The sequence below is a fragment of the Myripristis murdjan genome, chromosome 5 (assembly GCF_902150065.1).
Source record: "Myripristis murdjan chromosome 5, fMyrMur1.1, whole genome shotgun sequence".
Classification (NCBI taxonomy): Eukaryota; Metazoa; Chordata; class Actinopteri; order Holocentriformes; family Holocentridae; genus Myripristis; species Myripristis murdjan.
The window spans coordinates 18,902,123-18,924,470 of record NC_043984.1 but is presented as its reverse complement, the minus strand read 5'-3'; the positions used below and the strand labels follow the sequence as shown (position 1 = coordinate 18,924,470).

Sequence of the window (22,348 nt, the reverse complement as noted above, 5' to 3'; positions counted from 1 at the left end):
TGCTTGTAAAACAGTGACACTTAAGATGATATAATAATGTGAGTTTTTCATACAGAGCAATGAACTTTGAACTTTTTTATTTATTTATTTATTTATTTTTAACTTAAATTAGGCGTGTGCCATTTTGAAATAAAACCCTTTAGTTCTGGTCAAGTTATATTCATATCAACAAGTGATAAAATATTCAGACTGACTAACTTGAATAATCGCCAGGACCTACCGCATCTGACTTAATACTGCAAAACCTGACTGCTGTTTGCCTGATTGGCTCTGCATCTAATGGATCCAGCCATTAGCTAATGAGAAGAATATGGCACAAAACCTTCAGTGCTCATTAGTGTGTTATTCAGCCGCAGGTCTCCGTGTCCTAGAGGTGTGCCTATCTCACAGCTGCAGTCTGGCGCTGACATTTACTCAGAGTCACAGCTGCTGCTCAGACAGACAACTACAGCAGGGAGCCTGGCACTGCTCTATCAAACCCATCCAACCTGGCTACATGCTATAGTTGTGTGACACTTCATATTTGAGCATGGCATTGACACCACGGGGCCACCAAACACAGATACTGAGACAAATCATATCGAAAGTGAATTATGTTTATTTGTAGCGCTCTTTCACAGAATCCTTTGGCTTCCATCTGAAATTTCACCCTCATTACTGTAAAAATCACAGTAATTATCAGTAACACTCATTATTCCACCATTAAAAAACAAATAAACAAACTATTTGTTTTATTCTGTGAGCACAGGGTGTATAAACCCAAGTTTCTAGATGGATACATTTGGGTTTCATAGGCTATATTCTTCTGTGCATTTTATGATTTAAATTAAAGCAGAAAAAAGGCTAATGAATATCCAGCTTATATAATGCTCTGATATAAACACCAAACATATGATACCCTAAAAGTGGATTTGCATCATACGATTGAAAGAGGCCATGACATGTCTTACTTCAGCCAGAGCCTCAGCCTCCAGTGATTTGTGATCCCCGAGGCTGCTGTGCCGAGTTGCCCCCGGCACTGGTCTCAGCGGGTGTCCCTCGGGATAGGCCTTCCTGTCTGGATAGTTGATGCTGCCTGCACTGCCAAACGTGCCCAGGCGTCTTTTCTCCGGGCTCTCAATACGACCTTTGCTGATGGACACCTTGTGAGGGCTGCTGGGACAGGCTGCGGCACGTGGTGGGGTGTCAGGCACCCTGGTCGGGCTGTGGGTATCTGTGCCGCTCCGACGACGTGGGATTGCAGCTCCATCTGATCGTAACCTCACCCTTAGGAGACGGACGATATTAGAAAAAGTCTGTTACTACTACTACTTTAACTAATGCAAACAAAACATGCAACCCAAAGACAAAATTAGTGCTTGTCGTTGATTGCATCTACCTCCCCATAACTCCTCCAAAGTTGTAATCAGGTGACTGCTCGCATGGTGATGGGACATCATTTTTGGAGGAACCCTTGTCATCCAGCAGCGGGCCACTGCTCGCTTCACTGTCTGCTTTCTGGCTAAGATTGTCTGAGAAAGCATCATCCCTGACAGAGCAGAGAAAACAGAGATGGAAAAAAGATATGCACTTAAAGCTAGAATGAGTAGGATTTTCTTAAAAACAATGTATAGACTCATACAAAAATAATAAGTAAGTAAGTAAGTAAGTAAGTAAGCAGATACATACCTATTGTAATTCATTTCGATTTTGGCAAAGTGACATGAATTGAGTCAATTAGTGTACTTCTATCCACCACATCTTACTGTTAAAGTTGTCGGCCCTGGTGATAATCGTTAATTTGATGATTGAAAGTTTAACTATTCTTCAAAACAGTGCTTATGATGAAAACTACTAACAAAATGGCTTAGTTAAAAATCATCAAATAATCCCAACATCACACATTTTGCTGTTACTCACAGGTCTTGCACCACTATGTACTGATGTGGGATCAGACCATCCACACCATTATGGCGGCCCTCCCACCAGTCTTCAGAGGCTCGGTGATACAGAAGCAGGGAGGCTCCCTTCTTGAAGGACAGCTCCCTTGGAGTACGTCCCACATAGTCAAACTTAGCGATGGCTTCGATCTGTTCAACCTCTGAAAACACAGAGAAACAGAAACATCAGTGTTGATAATTTTAGAACTTTGCATAGCTACAACAATCATACTGAAAGACACTGACAAGGTAGTCTCGGGAAGACAATTAGAATCATGCGACTCTAATTAGATCTATTTGGTTCCTTGACTCAATCAACAACTTACAAGCAATTTTTGCTCTAGCTGACAAGAAGCCCACCTTGTGTCTAGAGTAAATAATAGAAGAAACTCTGAGAGCATGGCGCCTGGGCTCCTAATCAAATCTTTACTCTTTCAATAATAAACATTAGCTACAAGGAGGGAAGCACACTGTGTTTGAGTTTACATTTGAAATCCATCAAGTCAGGCAAAAGAGCCTACATCACAGTATGACAGAGCTGGAAAAAATAGAACACACACACACACACACACACACACACTGAGCCAGTGATATCTCCTAGGGGAGGAGGCAAAGAGCCATTACTGTCTGGACAAGTCCTGTGAGAAAATCCACATTTCTGATGCAGAAAAATCAAATTAAGTTTGGCTATTTTGGCCAAAAATACTACAACCTAGGCCTGCCTGCAGTGTGTGAGTGTATGTGCCAACCAGCAGGGGTCAGCAAGGGTTAACTACATAATTCATATAAATCAACTTTCAGCAGCAGCAGCTCCCTTTCAAACGGAAAGACCAATCTGTTTCACTTGCAACTCCTATTGGGGGCGTGGGGGGTGAGAAAAGCTGTCAGGGAGGACAATTACTGATGGAGAGGAGAAGGAGGAGGAGAGATGGAGGGAAGGAGAGAGGGGAGGTGGTGGGTTTGGATGGGGGTTGGTGAGGGCAGTGTTGTTCAAATTGGCTATTCATTTTGTCACTGAAAAGTATCAAACTATGAATGAAAAGTATTAAATAAAGAAATGGCACCCTTACCACAGGGCAGTTGTTTTTTACTCTAGATTTGACAACAGTAAGTTTGTTTTAAGTCCCAGAAAAATATTTCCTGGACGAGGGCTGTGTTGCGCAGCGTCGCCTCAGGCCTGGCTGCTCCTTTCCCAGAGGATCCCTAACAAACTGACTGTAGAGACTATAGTGCAGCACGGCACCCCTAAATGTCACCTCTCTAGAGCAGGGCCTACAGGGGGCAATCAGCCTTTGTTTAGCCTACAAAATAAGAGCCCTGGAAAAAGTGTCAGCACTCCTTACAAACATGGCCATCAGCACAGATACAGCTCTAAGATATGGTTACTCCAATCTGGCCCACCACACTGCACTGAAGACCTGTCCATTCATTTTTCACTGATGGCACAGGAGATATTATTCCTTGCGTTACCTGTGTTTTGGCTTTTGTGTCTAGCCCAGATATTCTGTCATAGCTCCAGGGAGAATTGGGAAAACACTGCACAAAGGAGAAAGTCTCATGGGACTTGCTTACTAACACTGAACAAAGAGGGAGCAAGGGAGGAGGGAGATGGAGAGACAGAGAAATAGAAAGACTCACACACACACTTAAAAAAAGACAGATCAAAGAGATTGTGCAGCATGCCAACAGTGTTTACTCAACGTGCCTTCAGCTTCAAACATCACATAAGCCTTTTGCAACTATAAGCTGTTGCAGCACATGCCTAGCTCACCTCTCAGTCAAAAGCACTCAATGAAAAAGGTCAGCCGACACTTAAGGCTCTTTCATCCACAAAGCCTTCTAAAAATCACAGCACACATGTTCCCATGTGAATCCACGTAACACTATTTGCCGAGACGGAAACTGGTTTGATAAGATCCTCTTTGAATCGTCAAACAACCGTACAGTATCAAAAAAGTTATTTTATATTCCTCAACAACAGCTTTTGTGATACTGCTATCAGCATTTTGTGTGCAAATATAATCCTAACACATAAAATATACCACCAGTTTAATCAGGGATAAGCATGACTTCACTGATTTCTGGGCTTGATGCGGTTTACAGTGCAACCAGACTCACAGAGCTGTTTCCATGAGAATGCTGAGGTCTGCTGCTCACAGTGAACTGGGGGCAGACATGACATATTGGCCATAAAAAAGAAAAACATGCCTAAATGTTGGGCTGCAAATAACAATTATTTTCTATGTTAATTAATCTGTCATTTTTTTCCATTAAACAACTAATCACTTTGTTTATAAATGTTACAAATAATACCCAGCATATATTTTGAAATGGCCTTCTTGGTATGATCTGCAGCCAAAAAATCCCCAAGTATTGAATTTATAATGACTTAACATTATAAATTTAGTATGTGTGAAAATGTAACAAGCTATGGTATATTCACCTGATAAATTATTAAAGTTATTACTGTATCATAAAAACTATAATTGGTTAATTTTCTGTTGATCGACTAATTGTTTAAGCACTGCCTGACTGTTGTAATGACAAAGGAAAGAAGAAAAGAAGACAACACAGATAAAGACTTAAAGGACAGAGAAGTCACTGCACTGACCTTCATCACTGGTGTGTGGTTCAGTTCCATTGTCAGCTTCATCGATGGTCCCTGGTTCACTGTGGGGGCTGTCACTGCAGGGGAGAGTCGGCTAAGGGTTAATACTGTAAATAATGCAACATCTGCTTTGGGACAAGGGATGTAAATACATTCCTTCAGTAGAAAAATGGGAACAGTGAGCACCATTTATATAAAATGCAAGAGGATTCAAGTTACTGATCCATAACATTCATTAACTGAATCTACAAACCAAATCTGTAAACAAATGTCGGTTCTTTTTAGCTTTTAGTACATGGTTAAGGAGTTCAGGTAAGCTCTCACTGATATAAAGACAATGAACCATATATATTTGGTTTATGAATGTTAAGCATCTTCAAAGTTGAAATTAGATGATAGAATGTCACATTTATAATGCCTTTCTTAAAAAAAAAAAAAAAAAAAAAAAGTTTAAGTTGGTACGACTATAGCCGCAGGTATAAATGTATATATATTGTACCAATGGCTTCACCATCTGGTGTAGCCAAAACCTACCAGTACTCCTCTCCTCCAGTCATGCACTTTTCGTACACTGGGCCGTCCAGTTCACGGTGACTGGGAAAGATGACTTCATTGTGGATGATGATCATCTTGATGACTTCATTAACATGTGCTTGGCAGGCTACGGGGTCCTGGCCGTCCGGGATGGGCATCAGTGTTGGACCAAAACAGATCGCCAAGTTGTAAGGGTCCATCATGTTCTCATCACTGTATTGAGACAGACTGGGACAGGGGAAATGTATGCAAACATTAATTTTTGGTAGGTTTAATGAGCATGTGTGTGTTTTAAGCAGCATACTTTATTCTTTTATCTACTCCATGCCCTTTTTTTTTTTTTTTTTTTACAGATAATATCAAGCAAAAAAATCACTCTAGTAAGATAATGCATATGCAGTATGGGCTTTTGCAATTAAAGGTTGGATTGTGAATTCATAAAACACCTTATGTGAAGCATTACATACAGCAGTCAATTCATTTTTTTTCCTTCAAGGAATGACATTTTTACGTTTTTGCAAATGGACTCTTCAAACAGTCGTTTAGTGTTTGCCACTGAGCAGCTCTGCTGGTGTAGCTGGGGATTAAGTAGCTTGCTGTACCATGCAATTGTTTTTCAAAGACGGGAAAAGTTTTACTCCTCTGTCCAGGACTGCTTATTGTAGCTGCACATACAGTGTGGTGCAGTGTGCATCACATAATTAACTAGAGGACTATCAGTCCTGAAATGTCACTAAATTCTATTATGTAGCAAAATTACCTCTTACAGTATCACTAATTTCAACTGAATTCCACGCTGAAAGATTGTTATGAGCCTCGCTGCACAGCTTAGTCGGACAGTTTTCAGAAAGGACTCTGACTGACCCCAACTCCTACACAAAATCAACTTAGCTAGCACATTCTGCAATTTTCTCTTGTTAGCCACGTCAATCTATGTTGTGATCTTCTTTACGTAGAAGTCATAATCAACCCTGGCACATGTCAACAAGCTGAAGTAGAGCAGTAAAGCCACAGCTGGAAAAGCTCCAACAACGGCAGCTGCATAAAACAGCAGAGTACAACTTGGGATATGAAATCAAACTCTTTGTTCTGCAGGTGAACCCATTAATAACGTCCATTAAAAGAGGACAGGTATATTACTTCAGAGTGCCATGGGTTTCCGGGCCCATAAATAATGACTAAAGCACCGCAGACAGGTTTAGTAATAAATAGGATGTTAGTCTGCACAGTATATTGTTGAAAATTGTCTAGGCATCTGATTGCAGCTATTCCGGAGTTGTCTGATTTATTGTCCAGCAGGGCTTTACCCCATGAGACTCTAAAATTTACATGAAAGACAACATTTACTATTTAGTTTCATAAGATCTTTGCTGTCAGCAGAGACAATAAACTCACTTCAGTGTTTTTTATAACCTTGGAACTGTGATGTGAGGTGTAATGTCATTCAACATCAAACTCACTGATTGAGGAAAGCAAAAAGGTATCTCATGACGATTATAATGGTGCGTGGAAGAGTCACAATAATTTGCTGGATATGATGCGCTCTCTCAGCTCCAGTCTCCAGCTCTGAAACGCACAGGGGAAACAGAGGATCATAACAATACTGATGTGCAAAAACATAACACACCAAATAATACCACTGTCCTCTAAAATAAAGAACCAAAAAGCCCCCATCGAGGAAATGTTCATGGAAATGAGGCTACAGCAAAAACAAAGATAGCCAATAAAATACAAATGTGCTGCCTAATTCCTGACATAACAGCAGCCATCAGGAGAAAAAGCCTCAGCAGACAAAGCAGAGTGGCATGGCAAGCCAGAAAGTTCAGTGTGTGTAGGTTTGCCATTTGTGGTTATTGGTATGAATGGGAAAATTTGACAAATTTACTAGTGGATGCATTTTTTGTAGCCAACATCTAACCAGATTTCCAAAATTTTAAAGTCTTGTCCATATATGAAAAATCATGGTACACTATCTGGGGGGAAAAAGTGTTTGTGTGGCTCATTTGAGTGGCCTCTTTGTCAAAATAACTAACTTTGACTGATTTCCTACTCGTTTTTTTGTTTTGTTTTTTCTAACAAGAAGACACTCTCAGTTAAGAATAATATAGTCTAATTTCCACTGCAGCAAATGACAGGGCAAATGGATTGGACAGTGGTGTCAGATAGATGCTGCCACACTCTCACAATTAAGTCTGCTATTTTTGTTTTTATCCACTATCTTTGACAGGAAATGTTCTAAAAACTATTATTTGACATTTTAATAGATGCCCCCTCCTGCCTTTCACCAGAGCCCTGTGGCAAACTGAGTGAGCGAGCTATTCAGAACAGGGGGGAAAAGGTTTGACTGCACACACGACAGCCTGATGTGGCCCGCGCTCTCCTCTTCCTCCTGGGTTTCTGTTAAATATCAGGCAGAGAGCCCTGGTGTTAAGATTGTTTCCATGTGCTGCGCTGCATACCTCCCTCTCCTTCAGCAAAGCACTGCAGAATTTCTGCAGAAACTGGATGGTTTGTTTTTTTCTGCACTCTTTGGCCGGTCTGCTCACAGCTATGGTGACACTGAATAATGCTGTGTCCTATAGTGTTAGCTGTTCTACAATACGTTACTCACTGATGGTAGAGATGAAATCCAGGAAGCGCTCCTTTGGGAACAGTGGGTTCTCCAGCCCTCTGAAGTAGAGCTTCAGCACCCCTGCCACTGAGTTGATGTCATGCTCATTCTGGTCATCTATCAAGGGATCTTCACCTGGTTAAAAAAAAATTCCAAAACAATAAAGTGTCCTGTTAGTTGTATGGGCTTATATTGTTAAAGTTCAGTGCTTGTGAACATGAGAGAGAGATCATAAGACCATCTGACATTACTTACTGCAAGACAAACAGTGACTAACCTCTCTCAAATGAGTTTTTAATATCATTGACCTCCACCTGTGATCCAGGCACCCGGAATATGCCTTGCTGCTGCAGTCCTGAAAGCACAGAAACACAACCCAGAATTCAGAGATTCAGAGTCAGGCCATAGCATTATCTTCCCACCCTGATGCCCGCTACATGAAAGCCCACTGGAAACACGCAACACAGAGCAGGAAATGTAATCTAGTCATAAAGGGAGATGCGTTTTTTTTCCAGGAGAGGGCCCCTCAGTGTGGCTGCAGCATATGGTTTCAGTTAGAGAGCTCCTAATCAGTTTTCTGGAGTTTCATTAGGTCCAGATCCAGGGGAAAGGCCTGCAAGCTCCAGGCTACAGCAACGGGCTGAAGACAGATGTGAAGGTAGACAGGGAGGAGTTATGGGAGGATGGTGGGGGGGGGCTCACTAAACAAAGACCTACAGGACTCTCTATGTGTGATGTGTTCGCCATATCACTGGCAGCAAGCTGAGAGCTGCAGAGAATGAGGTGCAAAAGCGGAGCAGGTCAGCCTCTGTACCTGGGGCTATTTATGGAAACAGATTATCTCTTCCTATAGCTGCTGTCACTTCTTATGAGGCTGAAGAGTTTGCCAAGTAGTCCATTGTTCTCTTTCTTTTTCTGCCCTTCTATTCAGAGGTACAGTAGTCATCACAAAAACTACTGTGAAACTTACCGTAGAGATTGATGTATCTAATACAGCTCTCAACAACAAGTGGAATTGGTTGACCTGAATCCTGAAAGAAAATTATATAAATAATGTGGACAAGGCAAGGAAGTAATACACAGCTACAAGACCAATCCATAGTTTTGCTGAAAAATTTTACACTGATATAAACTATGCAATGTCTTGATAGGGGATTAAACATATTGACTTTTCAATACATATGTATAGCAGTTGCCTTGTGCAAATCTGTATCAATAAATAGAGGAAACAGGGAGCTGCCTAAGACTGCAGCACACCAAAAAAAGAAAAGAAAAAAAAAATAGTACTGACGACTCATAAACATCTATGTTTAGAAAAATTCATGAGCAGTATAAATTTAAAAAATAATAGCAACTGTTATTCATAACCTAATGTCACAGAAAACAAACAATCGAGGAACACTAGCATGCAGCTGTGAGAGAGGGGGAGCAGAAGTCAGCATATTACCACCATTAGTCTAGGTGTTTTAGTAGGCCTTTTGTGCCCCAATAGAGGTACCTGAATGCGTGTACGGGCATTCCTTCTTCCTCTGGGACAGAAAGCAGCAGAGCAAGGAGAAGCAGAGGAAGGGAGGCAGAGAAGCACAAAGTTAGGAAAGCTCAGATGACAGATTCCTCTGGAAGTTAGAGAAGGCTAGGCACAGGGACTGGCGATGGGACAGCTAGGGACGCAGCAAGGGTTAGGTGCACTGAGGGGCAAGGCAGACCCACCGCTGTCTCCTGTCTCTCAGTCATACAAAAAGGGACTGGGTTCAAGAATAAAGCCCTAGACGTTAAATTGCTCTGGAGTGTACTAAAGAAGACAGCTGATTGCACCATGTCTGCACAAGCAGAACCATGGAGGGGTGGAGGAGGATTAGAGGTTAAACAAAGATATTATATCAGGATCAAGGGCAGCTGGAAGAGGGAGGAACAGAAGGTGAAAGTAAGGAAGAGAGAATGAGAGGGAAGGCTGCAGTTGCCTTCCCCTTCAGCTTCACATGGGCTGTGCAGTCATATACCACCACCAGAGGGTACCTTGATGAAGGTCTCCATATTGCCGTTAAACAGCTTATGGTTATACACGGAGCGTGGCCTAGGCTTCCGCATTTTCTGTGGTTTAGGGGGGAGAGTGGGGGGCCTGGGAAATGATGGACAAAGGGGAACAAAAACACCATATTCTGTAAAACACTACAACAGAACATGGAGGTTGAAATGCAGGCATGAAAAAAAAAACAGTATTGAAAACAGAGCAGTAAAAAAAATCCTCTGTTAAGGTTAGGTAAAGGAAGTGTGTGTGGGATGGAAAAAGTGAGTGATCTTTATTTAAATGCTGAGAATAAACCACAGGGAGATGTTTCACTGCATAGGTCTTTTATTATAAAAACCTAATGAATCTGCCCTGCAATTAACCCCCAACTAGTACTAAGAGGTTGGGTTGCACAACAGTCCGAGCTCGGATTTCCGATAAAACAATTTTCTCAACTGACTGAGAACACAGCACAGGTTAATGACTCTGATGCATGCCTGCAAGAGAGCGTGATTAACATGGCTAATAAAATCAAGCCCACCTACTGATATTTCAGGTTGTCTCTGAAGTGCAAGTTGCCGAGTGGGAGACGGCAACAGTCTGCACTAAATAGACAATCCAAAGCTAACAAACTACAGGAACTTTGAATAATTTGTTCTGGAAAAAAAAAATGTATAGACTTGATGTTATAAAAGAAATGCAAAAAACTCTAAAGGTACCGTATTTAGCACTCACAACACACGCATGCACATATGCACACTCGTTCACAAACATGCACACGCATATGCACAAACATGTAGAACATCCAGATTATTACTGGAAAAGACAACCATAATTGCAAAACCATTCATCATTCAGAAATACCTTTTTACACAGATTTGTGACTACATTCTATATGATATTGAGCACTGCAGTAATTTATCTAAAGCTATAGTGATACAGTCAAATGTATTATTTCCAGTTTGCATAAAATTAAAATTTTACATTTGCTTTTGGCCTCCTTTCCCTTTGACAATGAAATTTGAAATGCTTTTAATTTGAAATGACTGCAATAAGCAGGTGCTTTGTGGTTGAAAGGCAGCAATCAGAAATAGCTTTCTTATCACAGGGGATCTTACCTCGTTGTTCCACACTCAGCTCTTTCCCCTGTGGAAAGAAGAACAAGAGGGAAATAACATTATAAAATAAATTGTATAATTACAGTACACATCATACAGACTTAGCCCTGCTCCAGTGTCTAACCCACTGAGGGCTTTAATAAAACACAACATAGCTATTGAGAGAGAGATGAATGGTGCAGTGCTAATACCATTCGTAGGACAAAGCTATTGAGCAGTCGTCGCAGAAACCTCAGGGGACCTAGAGGTCCCTGTGGGGCACAGGCCTCCTCTCAGAGCAAAGAAAAAGGTTGGGGGTGAAGCAGCCGGATGGGAGCTGGAGTGTGTATATGTCCAGGAGGGGTGGAGGAGGGGGCGGGGGTCATCTAACACTGGTGACACTGAGCGATGTCTGTGCCGGCTCACTGAGCCCTTTGTTATGTGAACAACACACGCACATGTTCATATACAAATGCCAGACACACACTTTGTGAGCATTTATGATGGACGTGCATTATATAAATATATAAATGATATAAATTATAAATTATTATATAAATTCAGCTGTATTGGGTTTGCAAATTAGAGAATGTGTCCTTTGGGCATTTGTTGAGGCATTTCTTTTTTCTGCTTATCCCCTTAAAATCTGATGTTCCTTTAAATGTCCCCTTAACTAGCTTTAATGTTAAAAAAACAACAACAACAACAACATTTTTCTCCATATTGGACAACAATGTCACATACGTATTCTGTACCTGCTGGTTGCAATGCTTCATTGAAGCTACATCACTCTTATATTGATGGTAATTCCACAAAACAATACAGTTGCCACAAAACAATGGTATCTTGTATTGTATCTGAATAGTTTTATTGAGGGAAATATTCAAACCCAAGTTGCCATTGTTTTAAGGCTATAGCATTACAGTATATCAAATAGAAAATCAAATCAAATAAAAAATATCTATATGTCATGCAATATTTAAGACTCATTTTCCTGTAATTCAGCAGGGCATTTCTGAAAGTTCAGAAAACCTTAGGATCTCCACTTTAAAATAAATCTCTGCAATGTGAGTTTGAATAAAGCTTGGCCATGCAGAAATGACTACTCCACTGATAGAGTTGAAGAATTCAGGATAACTCACACATCCTGCAAATGCTGCACCCATAGTGACAACAACAGCTCTGAGTTGACTTCGTAAATGAAGTCAACTAAAAGACCACTGAGCACAGCTTTATGGGCTGGGAATGAGAAGGCGTCCTTGTCTAGCAGCGACTGGACTTGTCAACTGGAGGAGAGTCACTGTACAAAAAGAAACAACGGCACAAAGGCATCCCCACATTGTTGTTTCTTCATTCCAACAACAATGGACAGAAAGAAAAGAGTGAAAGCCCATTTCTCTCCACATCAGTTTGGCAGATGGGAACACATCCCTGGAACATTCATGCAAAGAAAAAACATCACATTTCCCTCCCATCATTACACTGAGTGATAGTCCTGTCTTCTTCTAGCCAGCAAACCCCAAAATTACATTGAGGTTCTCCAGCATGAACAAAAAGTCTGCATTGATTTTGCCTTAGTTTCATATCCAAAAATGGCAAAGGGCCTTCAAGTTAGAAAAGACATTTATTCTACAATCACATGTGACAAGTATAAATGTAATTCATTGAACAAGAGAGCTGGAGAGTGAAACGATCTGTGAAACAAGGGGTTTCCCACATTGGCAGACATGTTGGCACCATCTATCATCTGGTACCCATGTTGGCATTGTGTTTTTATTAATCTATATAGTAAAATGAGCTGAGAGCTCCATTTGGCACTCTCCATGGTCAATCTCATCTATTTTTGCCTGTTTCATGCTCACACCACACACATTGACACACATACACTCTACTTTGGGTAGGAAGCAAAGGGCTAATGAGCAAAATATAGCCCTGATTGATCATCTGAATAATTAAACATGGGTGGTACCTGGAGACACCATATGCCATGTTCATACACAGTGTCAGCTGCTCCGTACTCTGCGGTCGTACAAATAGATCTGTCCAGCTGAGTGCCAGATTGACATGAAATAAAATTTGAGCGCATATGAGTGTACAGTTCACAGTTTGAGTGCAGCTGCTTGCCAAACAGCTCTGAAGGAAACAGAAGGACTTGTTATTTTGAGGTAAATAAGCGAAAGCAAAGTAAATAAGTCAATAAGACATGCGTGAATGTGAAATCTGGAGACATGCAGAGGTGGTGTGTGCCATGTGTGTTGTATGGCCTCAGCTGTCTGCGCCTGATGCCCTTTTCTATTAGGCAAACCCCTCATGCAGGAGCAGCTGCTGAAACGGGCCTGGTCTGGGTCTGCTGATTGATTGGGCGTAAACTGTTCATGGCTGAGGTGACAAGGGGACCCCCGGGGAGGGGAGGTGCCAGAGGGAGCATGTTTCTCTTGGAAATGGAACCCCGATCCTCCAGGGCCCACCTTGCGGCTATACCATATCGAGACTAACCAGATCATTTTCTAACCAGTGGAATTAAGCAGAATGGGGAATCGATACCTCAAACAAAAAGCGGGCCCTATTTTTTTTTTTTTTTTTTTGTGACAGCCCTCCTTTTGAATATTAACTCTCATTTCTTTTCTCCTTCCTGTTGAAACAGCAAGCACCTGTGTCGCTTCCTCTGCTCCATTCACTGTTTTTTATTGGATAAGATCTGCACCATTATAATCCTGAAGGCAGCTATTTTCCAGACCTGTGACAGGTCTCAGTGGGTTATAATTAAAGGAACAAACACTAGCTGAGGTGTCTGCCATTAGAAGACACCACAGACACCAAAGACAACATAATGAGAGAGGGCCCTTACCTTCACCCAGAGTCTGCTTCAGTAAATCATGTTTGGCCTGCAGTTTAATGATGAGGTTGCTGCCATTCAGGTATTCCTTGAATTTCTACAAAGTCAGATGAGGCCGAATTTAATAGAGGCACAGACAAACAAGTCAATGACATTCAAATCAGCACAAATGCAATCTGTCCTTTCTCTGGTTACATATCTGTTTTCAAAGAAATTATGGCTGACAGCTTGATTTTAAAGGTGCACTATGTAAGGACTATGCAGGACTGTTTAGAGTCAATTGTCAAAAAAACATGGAATGAACACAAATTTCGATGGTTGAGTCTCCATGGTTATCATCAGCAGGAGTCGTTGATAAATTATATGCATGTACAATGGTCTTGGTGAATACTCTTTTCTGATTGGCCGGCAGGTATGCACTAAAACTGCATATTGCACACATAGTTGGGCTCAAGATTAATCACCATTCTAAACTCAATCCCTAAGCAACCTGTAACCATAGCAACATTAAAAGGCACAGCTGTCAAAGCTTGCTTGTTATCAGCTGCAGCAAGCACAGCAGAGTTATCAACTTGATAAACTAATGACCAGACAGGGAAAAAACACCAATGGAATTTTTTATTTGATTCCTCCTTTCTGGAATCTTTTTTTTTTTTTTTTTTTCAGTTGAGTCTAAATCATCCTCACTTCCATCGACCTTCAATTTTGCATAGTGTGTAAACAGTGCAGTACAATATCTTAAATTCAGTTTAGGAATCCGAAACTCCTAAAATGCTAAAGACAATCTTCTGTCAAGCTTGTCATAGAAAATAAAGTTTTCTGAACCTGAACCTGTATCAATGGATGGATCAAAACAGATGAAAACTCACTGAAAAGTAGAATACTTCAGTCTCCTGCTGGTTGGCCCTCCTCTTGGCTACATTCAGCTTGCTCATGTAAGACTCAGAGGCCACAGACTTAATGGACTCAGTGGAGCGGCTGTGTTGGAAGGCGTCCGACACATCAAAGTCCTCCACTGTCAGCATGTCCTGCAGCGTCTGCATGGTGGCATCTAGGGTCTTTCTCACCTGTACGAATGGGGAGAATGCAGAAACCAGAGGGCATGATGAATGAACCATCATTTGTTACTCTATCTTAGTCATACTTTCTTTCTCCCTCATGAAGAGAAAGGTTATTGTTACAAGGCCTTATTGTAACAGAAGCTGCAGATGGCATTATCAAGGGCAGGTATGAGTGATTCACAGTGCCAGCAAATCCATGTCAAATATTAAGTTTAAAAGAAAAACAGTAAATGACCTTGGACTGTACTAAAATGACATCAAACAGCCTTTTCACTTCTTAAGATAGCTTCAGGGCAGCCCACAGGCTAGACATACATCAGACTAAGAACTGGAAATGAAGAGAGTCTCACAAAAATATAAGCTGTATGTAAAATTACTGAAGGGTGGCTTTTTGTTCAGGGCTGAGATTGATATAGCTCATTTCCAGTAATGGCACGATTGGTCCATTATCTATCAGTACACAAGACACACAGGGACAGGGAAGAGGCAGAGCCACTGGCACAGCAAGGGTCTGTCAAGCCGGGGTTATTATCGCCTCTATTTGCACCCTCATGTCTGCTACACTCACTGAAGAAGCTTTCTCCTCATCAAAGAATAGAAAAATCACAGAAGTAACTTCATAGAAAACCCAACACCAGTGCTATCAGAGCCTAAATATATTTCCAGATTCCGGGGAGGAAGGGTCATTGCGAGTGTAATTGCAATGAGAACAGATGGCGTGTGGTGCTCCTCTGGGGAAATGGAGACAGGGCTTTCTGTGTGTGGGGTGGGCGTGGGGAGGGGTGATGAAGGTGGTGTGTGGGGGTTGCAGGACAGACACGGAGCCATCATAATTCCTCACCTCCTCATTCTCAATTTTCAGAGTAGCCAAGCGAGACTGCAGTTGGTGGTAGCGCATAAGGAGTTCAGTCTGGACAGGTTGCTGGGCGCTCACCTGGCACACCTGAGGAGGAGGAAACAGGCAATTTCGGACAGGCAATGCAAAGGAACAGACCCAATGAATCCTTTTAAAGCCTACAGGAATACGCCATCGTTTTGGGCAAAACATCCTTTGTCCGACTTGCCCAGACTGAGTCTATGGGAGTCGTTAGCCTAGCTCCTAGCTGTCTTACGTACACATGTATATCATGTGTATGTGTATCGTGTATTTGAAAAACATGTTTTGGAATTTAAAGGCCCCAAGGTGTACACTTTTCCAGGGTTTTATTTTAACTGCTGATATCCCTAGCAAGATGCATTTGTGGTTTTGAGAACCTGTGGTCTGCTAAATATAGTTTCACAGCTCCTCTTTCTTGCCTTTATCATGGAGCTCTGGCAGCACGGTTCGTTTAGCCAATCAGAAGAGAGAATCAGCCCCTCTCCACTGATTGGCTGACTGTTTTCTGAGTGACATATGGTCGGGCCAATCAACCAAAGTCACTGTGTGATGCATTCTGGGACGTAAACAGTAGCACGCCGCCATATTGTGAGGCCATATTGAGCGAGAGAAAAACAGAGCCAAAGAGATACAGTAACTTCTTGAAAACTTGTCGAAAACGAATTATCATCTTATGTAAGATTGTCATGGCTACCGCTGAGTGTGATGTTATACAAGAGCACGTATTTGACGCCAACTCCGATCCCAAACCACAGACGACCTCGGCATTGTATTGTGTAGGGTTGATAAAACAGTCAGCGTTGAAATTAGCCCAACAGACGAGCAAATTTGGACTAAAACCCTGCGGGACCCGTGACACCGGGACCCTGAGTGTGATGTTATACGACCGTATGTGTTGGAGCTAGGGTGGCCATACGTCCGGATTTAGGCCGGACAGTCCGGAATTTAAATGCCTTGTCCGGCTTATTTGTCCTCCTTTTTGGAGTTGCAATTGAACGCAACGCTGGCCCGGACTGTACATCGATATCAGTCATATTTTTCGTCATAGACTTTTAAATTACAATCCAGAAAGTGCATTAATTGGATGCGCGTTAGTTTTTCTCCTCCTGCGCTGCCACCAGTGTGAAATTAACACTGGTGGACCTGACTCGACCCCCAACCCCACCGCCACCCCCCCAACCCCCCCACCCCGGGCCCGCATCGCCACCCCCCAAAGTGTCCCCCTTTTTGGTGTTGTGGAAATGGCCACCCTAGTTGGAGCCTGACTCCGATCCCGAACCACAGACGGCAGGAGACACCGAACCACCTCAAATCCGTTTATTACAGGATGTTTCAGAATGGTAAGTTATTTTTGTCAAATATGTGGTGAACTTGTTGCCCTGGGAGCGGAGGGGTACTGGCTAAGTTCGCTAGCTTGGTAGCTTGTTGCCTGGGGATGCAGGTGCTGTGAGCAGAGTCACCGTCCTTGGCGTCAAGGATTAACAGAAGTGCAATCCGCTCGTTTTACAGGGACAGTTTCAAAAAACGGGTTGTGTGCACTTCTCCATTTATCATAGGTGTAACGTATGGGACAGTATTTATGTGACCCCAAGACCTTCCCTATCATGCAAAAACAACAAAAAATGCTTTTTTCAGGCCATGGGACCTTTTAAAAAAAACACAACCAAAGTTGTTTTAGGAGAAGTAAATTTGTGCAGAATCTTCCTATACCTTCAGCGGTGCATGGATCACTGCGATTAATGGAAGGATAAATATGTTCAGCAGTTACAGTTCCACCATCTAACTTCTCCTACAATGTCTTTTTTTTAAATCTAAGATGTGTATTTGAAAGACACATATTACATTATGGGCTATCAACCATAGACTTCAAGTCTTTATGCTTAGCTACCCATAGGAACCAAACTGCTAGACATACAGAGATGAAAATGGTATCGAACATCTTGTCTCAGTCTGGGTATTTTAGGGTATTTTGCCCCACATGATCCATCCCCAAAATGAGCATTGCTTTAAGGATACATTATTTCAAACACCAGAATTTCAAAGTCAGTGGTATCAGTGTCAAACTATCAACAAATAATTAATGAAAGCTGCAGTATTCAAAGCCTCTCACCTCGTCTCCCATGTGTGGCAGGTACTCAAAGCGCATAGGAGGACAGAACACCTGGTTATGCATATCCATGATCTTGTGCTTGTCACTGCGGGAGTCCAGGTTGTCCACGGCATTCTCTATAATGTCCAAGCCCTCATGGCGTGACGTCTCCAAGTTGTACTCTGCAGATAAGTAGGTCCTGAAGGTGCGTGCCAGGCTTGCATGGTAACCCAAGTCGCAGCACTGTCAAGGAGGAAAAATATCTAATAAATAACCAGTAAATAAACTCAGTAGATGTGCTACTGGGTTCGTTACAGGGAAAATGGAAAGCAGGAAAAATATTCCATGTTGAATAATTCAAGAAATCAATCTGAAGTTATGTAACAGGAAGAGTGAGAGCATGTGAGCAGTTGTACAATTTGCCTAATTCATCATCGTCACCAGACCTTGTTCATGGACTAAATCCCAATTTAAGTCCTGCGACAGGTTACAATTCAGAAATGGAAGTGAGGTTCAAATAATTACAGAAGCTAACACAGTAGGACACCGACGCTAATTACAGTGCCACATCACATAGAGATGTATAAACTAACCTAATTAAGAGCATAGGAGTGAGGGGGTTTCGAGGGAGCTTGAGGCTACTGACAACTCGGTGAATCACTAAGTAAACGCTCTTTAGCACTGAGGAAGTAGTCCCTAATTTGGTGTTCAAACCCCAGTGCACCATTCACTCAGAGCAGCTCAGTAGTCTAAATACTTAATATGTGATAACAGTCAAATTATCCCTTTTTGAAACAGGCAAATTAAGCAAAAGCAGAGGGAAGGAAGGTCACACACAGACACTCACACCTGGCCACCGCTGACAGCTGAGCAGCTCCACTGGAGCAGATTTGGTTGAGTGCCTTGCAAAAGGGAACATAGATGGTACTTCCTAAGATACTGGCGAGTGCTTCTTATTCAAACCCAACCACCCAGATGTCCACAGCCAGTCTGGGAACTCAAACTTGCAAGCTTGTGACCTGTTAATGTGAATATGGCTCATATTCTTCTCATATGTTATATAATGCATATTATATATCCATATTTGCATATTTTTAATTGCATTCTAGTGTTGAAATTGTCAGTTGCATATGTGTATGTGTACCATGTATGCAGTGTAATATGTAACCCCTATTTGCAATGTTCTTGTCTACAGTGTATTTATCTTTGCTATATCCTGGTAATCACTATTTGCTACAGCAACAATGCCATTTCTCAACAGGGATCATTTAAGTGACACCTCATCAATCTTATCTTTCAGTCACAAACTTAGGCTAGCTGTTTTCTCATTCAGACACAACTGACCAACCTCCCTCATCGCAGGACACCAAAATATCTCACAGCTTCTAAATTTGATTAACTGACTGTAATGAGTCGATTCATCAGTTCTAGTCAAAGTCCCGCTATCTTTAAAGCACAGGCAGGCAGAGCACTAGCAGGATTTACTGCCTTGTTGGTTTAAATCTGACTTAATGTCAATGATGCTGATTGACAAAGCTAACTTCTTACTGCACAGATGTCTGTTTTGATGTGCGGTCGGTAGAGGCCCTGACATGACAAACGGAACCTTATCCTCCTCTTCCCCGCTTGTGGCAGCCAAACCAGTCATGCTCACAATCCCATTCCCTGCAGCTCAGCAGGATTTGAGATGACATGGCCCTTTCAGTAGCCAGACACTGGAGCCAACAGCCCCATTAAAGTCACCAATCAAAGGGGGGCAGGGATAGCCATGAATCAGGGCCTGTGTATGGAACTCCCTGTGCCCAGCTATGTCCAGCACTCCATCTAATCCACCAGGACGGGCAACAGTGAGGAGAAATGGCAAGAGATAAGCAAACTTGAGGGCAGTTTCTCCAAGTTGGAGGAAATCAAACCACAACATGAAAAGTTGCTTGTATGTTACAGCCATGAGCTGTAGCATAGTTGTGAGCTGGTCATTGATATGATATCTTAAGTGCCCAGCTTCACTATAGATAAAGATTGTTTGTAATGATTATGTCTAAAATAAAATTTCCATCCTCACCTTTTCTACAGGGTAGCAGGTGAAAAGTAACTCCAAGCTTAAAATTCACCAGCCACCATGTTATACACATTCATGCCTCCATATTATGCAGAGCCTTTATCCGGCAACTGACTGAGACTGGCGTGTGTGAATGATCCTGGGTCACATTTCTGTAATGTCTTGTGTTTTGCTTTGTAGCGTGGCAGAGCCGAGTTGGTGAAAGTGACAGGCAAGCAAGCACAAGGACAGGCGGTCTGCGCACAGCTCAGCAAAGCTCCCAGAAGCACCGATCACCAATAACAAATGAACGAGGACACGACCGAGGAAGAGGGGAGCAGGAGACCGAGCAGAAAGCATCCTTTCCGTCAACACTGATGAAGTCCCTTGACATCATCAGTCAAAAATATCCTTGAAGCGCCAGCTGGGTGGTACTGCATAGCATGACTAGACTATATTCGTACATCAGCCAGTCAGTTACCACCCTAACAAATTGTGTTACTATGCTATGCAGAAGTTAAGACAGAAAATGGAGGTAAATACATTTATTGAGACCAGTAGAGCAGTTTGGAAACAGACAGCTAACAAGCTGAGAGTGAAAGAGACGGGAACAGATGGTGAGAAAAGCGGCAGCTTTGCAGTGTTAAGTCAACATCAGAAATCTCAGCTGAGAGATGTAAACAAACACATGTGCCTATCGCATACTTACATCAATCATATCAGAGACGTCATGGATGTAATATTTCGCCACAACAGCATTTGTTGCTGCCAGGTTCAACAAATAGTCATTCCGGGCTTTTGTGCATTTCAGCTTATTCTCTGAGTACTTGGCTTGCCTCTGGGGAAGGAGAAGAGAGACAGGACAGATAAAGGAAAAACCATTAGTGCAGGAAAATTAAGCAATAGGGAGAGTTTGAGTATATGCTCATTAACAGCAACAGTAAGCAGCTCAAGCTCTGGGTCCAACACAGAGGTAAAGATGGCAGGGAAAAGGTCTGGGGAAACAGATAGTAACATGTTAAATGGCACAGCCAGGCTTGCATTCAATTTCTATTCTGTCTCCAAACACTTGTTAACAAAGAAGCAGTTATAAAAGAGGCTTGTGCTTTAGTGCGGTGGTTCTCAAATGGGGTACGTGGCAGTACTGCAGGGTGTATGCAATATTTTTTTTTAAATGTTAATTTAAACAATATGAGTCATGCACAATTCCTAAAATAATTAGCCTATGCTATAATAAGTTCAATAAAAAATGTAAATTCAAGTTTGATAAACCACATTTTATATTCAGTTTTCCCTCCAGGTTTCCCAAAGGTGTCAAATGTGTGTGTTTGTGGTTTAAATCTGCTGCCATTTACATTTGTCGTCAAGTGAAGACGTTTGTTCATGACTGGGAAGACAAGACAAAAATCCAGAAAATGGATTAGTGGTTGAAACGTAGTTGAAATGTAATACTTTCCATCACATTTAAGTAGAATATGTATTATAAAATATAAATAGATAATACGGTATTTTGGTCACACGCCAATTAAGTGGACAAACTGGTCTTGCCAGGGCCTCCATTATTACATTTTGCATCAAAAAGAAAGAGCAAATACCTTCCCCTGTTTCATTAATATTGAATGTTTGCAAACTGAGACTTCACAGTATTGACAAAAACCATTTACCCTCATTGACTTTGGCAACCCACCGATTGAGACATGGCACAAAAAAGCAGGGCTGCTCTTTGAGGCGTGACAAAAGCATCCTAGTCTAAGGCTGAGACATTTGCTCATTATTTCAGTTATTTACACAATTCACTGTACATGGAGAATTTATTTTCAATTTCACACATCCATTATTATGCAAATTTCAGCAGTAGATCAGAAGAAAAGAGATTATTTTGCGATTCCTTCCTCTCCTTTAAACCTGTTTGCACATAGAGTAATGAGACAGCTTCAGCACCCTAAAAAAACAAGTCACAGGGCACAGAGAAAAAAGAATATTCATTGCTACACCAAGTTATAAATAGTGTTCAGTTCCCATGCCAGGCAGCATCTCAGTGGATGGCAGCCCGAGGAGGGAAGAAAGCAGTCCGCCTGACAGCCTTTTGATTCCCTGCGCCTGAGAGATAATGGGGTTTCATTTGCATGAAGAAATTCCACATGAAAATCCAGAATGAAAGATGCATGTGTGTATCTGAAGTACCGTGCGCTCAGCACTGCTCCCCCAACACTGTGTGCACAAGTGTTGGAGGAGCAGTGCTGAGCAGGGAGAGGAAGTGACACCAATTGGAGCTGTGCAGAAGCTGGAACCAGAGGACCCACACAGCTGGGTCACTGACCTTGAATACTGCTGCTGTCTCAATGTGTGTCTGGTGGCAGATCCACACTCCAGGGAGTCTCTAGCATCTTACTGCTCTGTCTGGCTGATACACAACAGACAGAGCTGGCTCTACATCCATAATACACGACTCTACTAGCTTCCTGATTCACAGCATAGGAGAAACTGCTTAAAGGGCTTAGACAGCCTTAGCGCCCAACTGGGGGTTGAGGGTTTTCAGCGAGAGGACTGAAGCTGATTTGAGCTATGTGTGTATGTGTATGTATGTATGTGTGTGTGCGTGCGTGCATGTGTGTGTGTGTGTGTGTGTGTGTGTGTGTGTGTGTGTGTGTGTGTGTGTGTGTGTGAACT

At 42.1% G+C, this 22,348-nt stretch overlaps 1 protein-coding gene across 2 annotated transcripts in view; it reads right to left on the bottom strand.

Annotated features, from left to right (window-relative positions):
* The window catches only part of srgap3 (SLIT-ROBO Rho GTPase activating protein 3), a 68,405-nt gene that overhangs the window by 2,820 nt on the left and 43,237 nt on the right, over positions 1 to 22,348 (bottom strand). Inside the window, exons 6-21 of one of the 2 annotated variants that reach the window (XM_030052031.1) lie at positions 20,388 to 20,516; positions 17,662 to 17,883; positions 15,516 to 15,617; positions 14,483 to 14,680; positions 13,626 to 13,710; positions 10,799 to 10,826; positions 9,689 to 9,791; positions 8,643 to 8,703; positions 7,950 to 8,027; positions 7,673 to 7,807; positions 6,522 to 6,627; positions 5,062 to 5,289; positions 4,531 to 4,604; positions 1,900 to 2,080; positions 1,379 to 1,528; positions 951 to 1,266 (exon numbers count right to left, since the gene is read on the bottom strand). In XM_030052031.1, coding sequence (XP_029907891.1) covers positions 951 to 1,266; positions 1,379 to 1,528; positions 1,900 to 2,080; positions 4,531 to 4,604; positions 5,062 to 5,289; positions 6,522 to 6,627; positions 7,673 to 7,807; positions 7,950 to 8,027; positions 8,643 to 8,703; positions 9,689 to 9,791; positions 10,799 to 10,826; positions 13,626 to 13,710; positions 14,483 to 14,680; positions 15,516 to 15,617; positions 17,662 to 17,883; positions 20,388 to 20,516 — 2,196 coding nt within the window. Of the gene's footprint in view, positions 1 to 950; positions 1,267 to 1,378; positions 1,529 to 1,899; positions 2,081 to 4,530; positions 4,605 to 5,061; positions 5,290 to 6,521; positions 6,628 to 7,672; positions 7,808 to 7,949; positions 8,028 to 8,642; positions 8,704 to 9,170; positions 9,202 to 9,688; positions 9,792 to 10,798; positions 10,827 to 13,625; positions 13,711 to 14,482; positions 14,681 to 15,515; positions 15,618 to 17,661; positions 17,884 to 20,387; positions 20,517 to 22,348 lie in introns of both variants that reach the window. The other variant, XM_030052032.1, reaches the window with a different exon arrangement.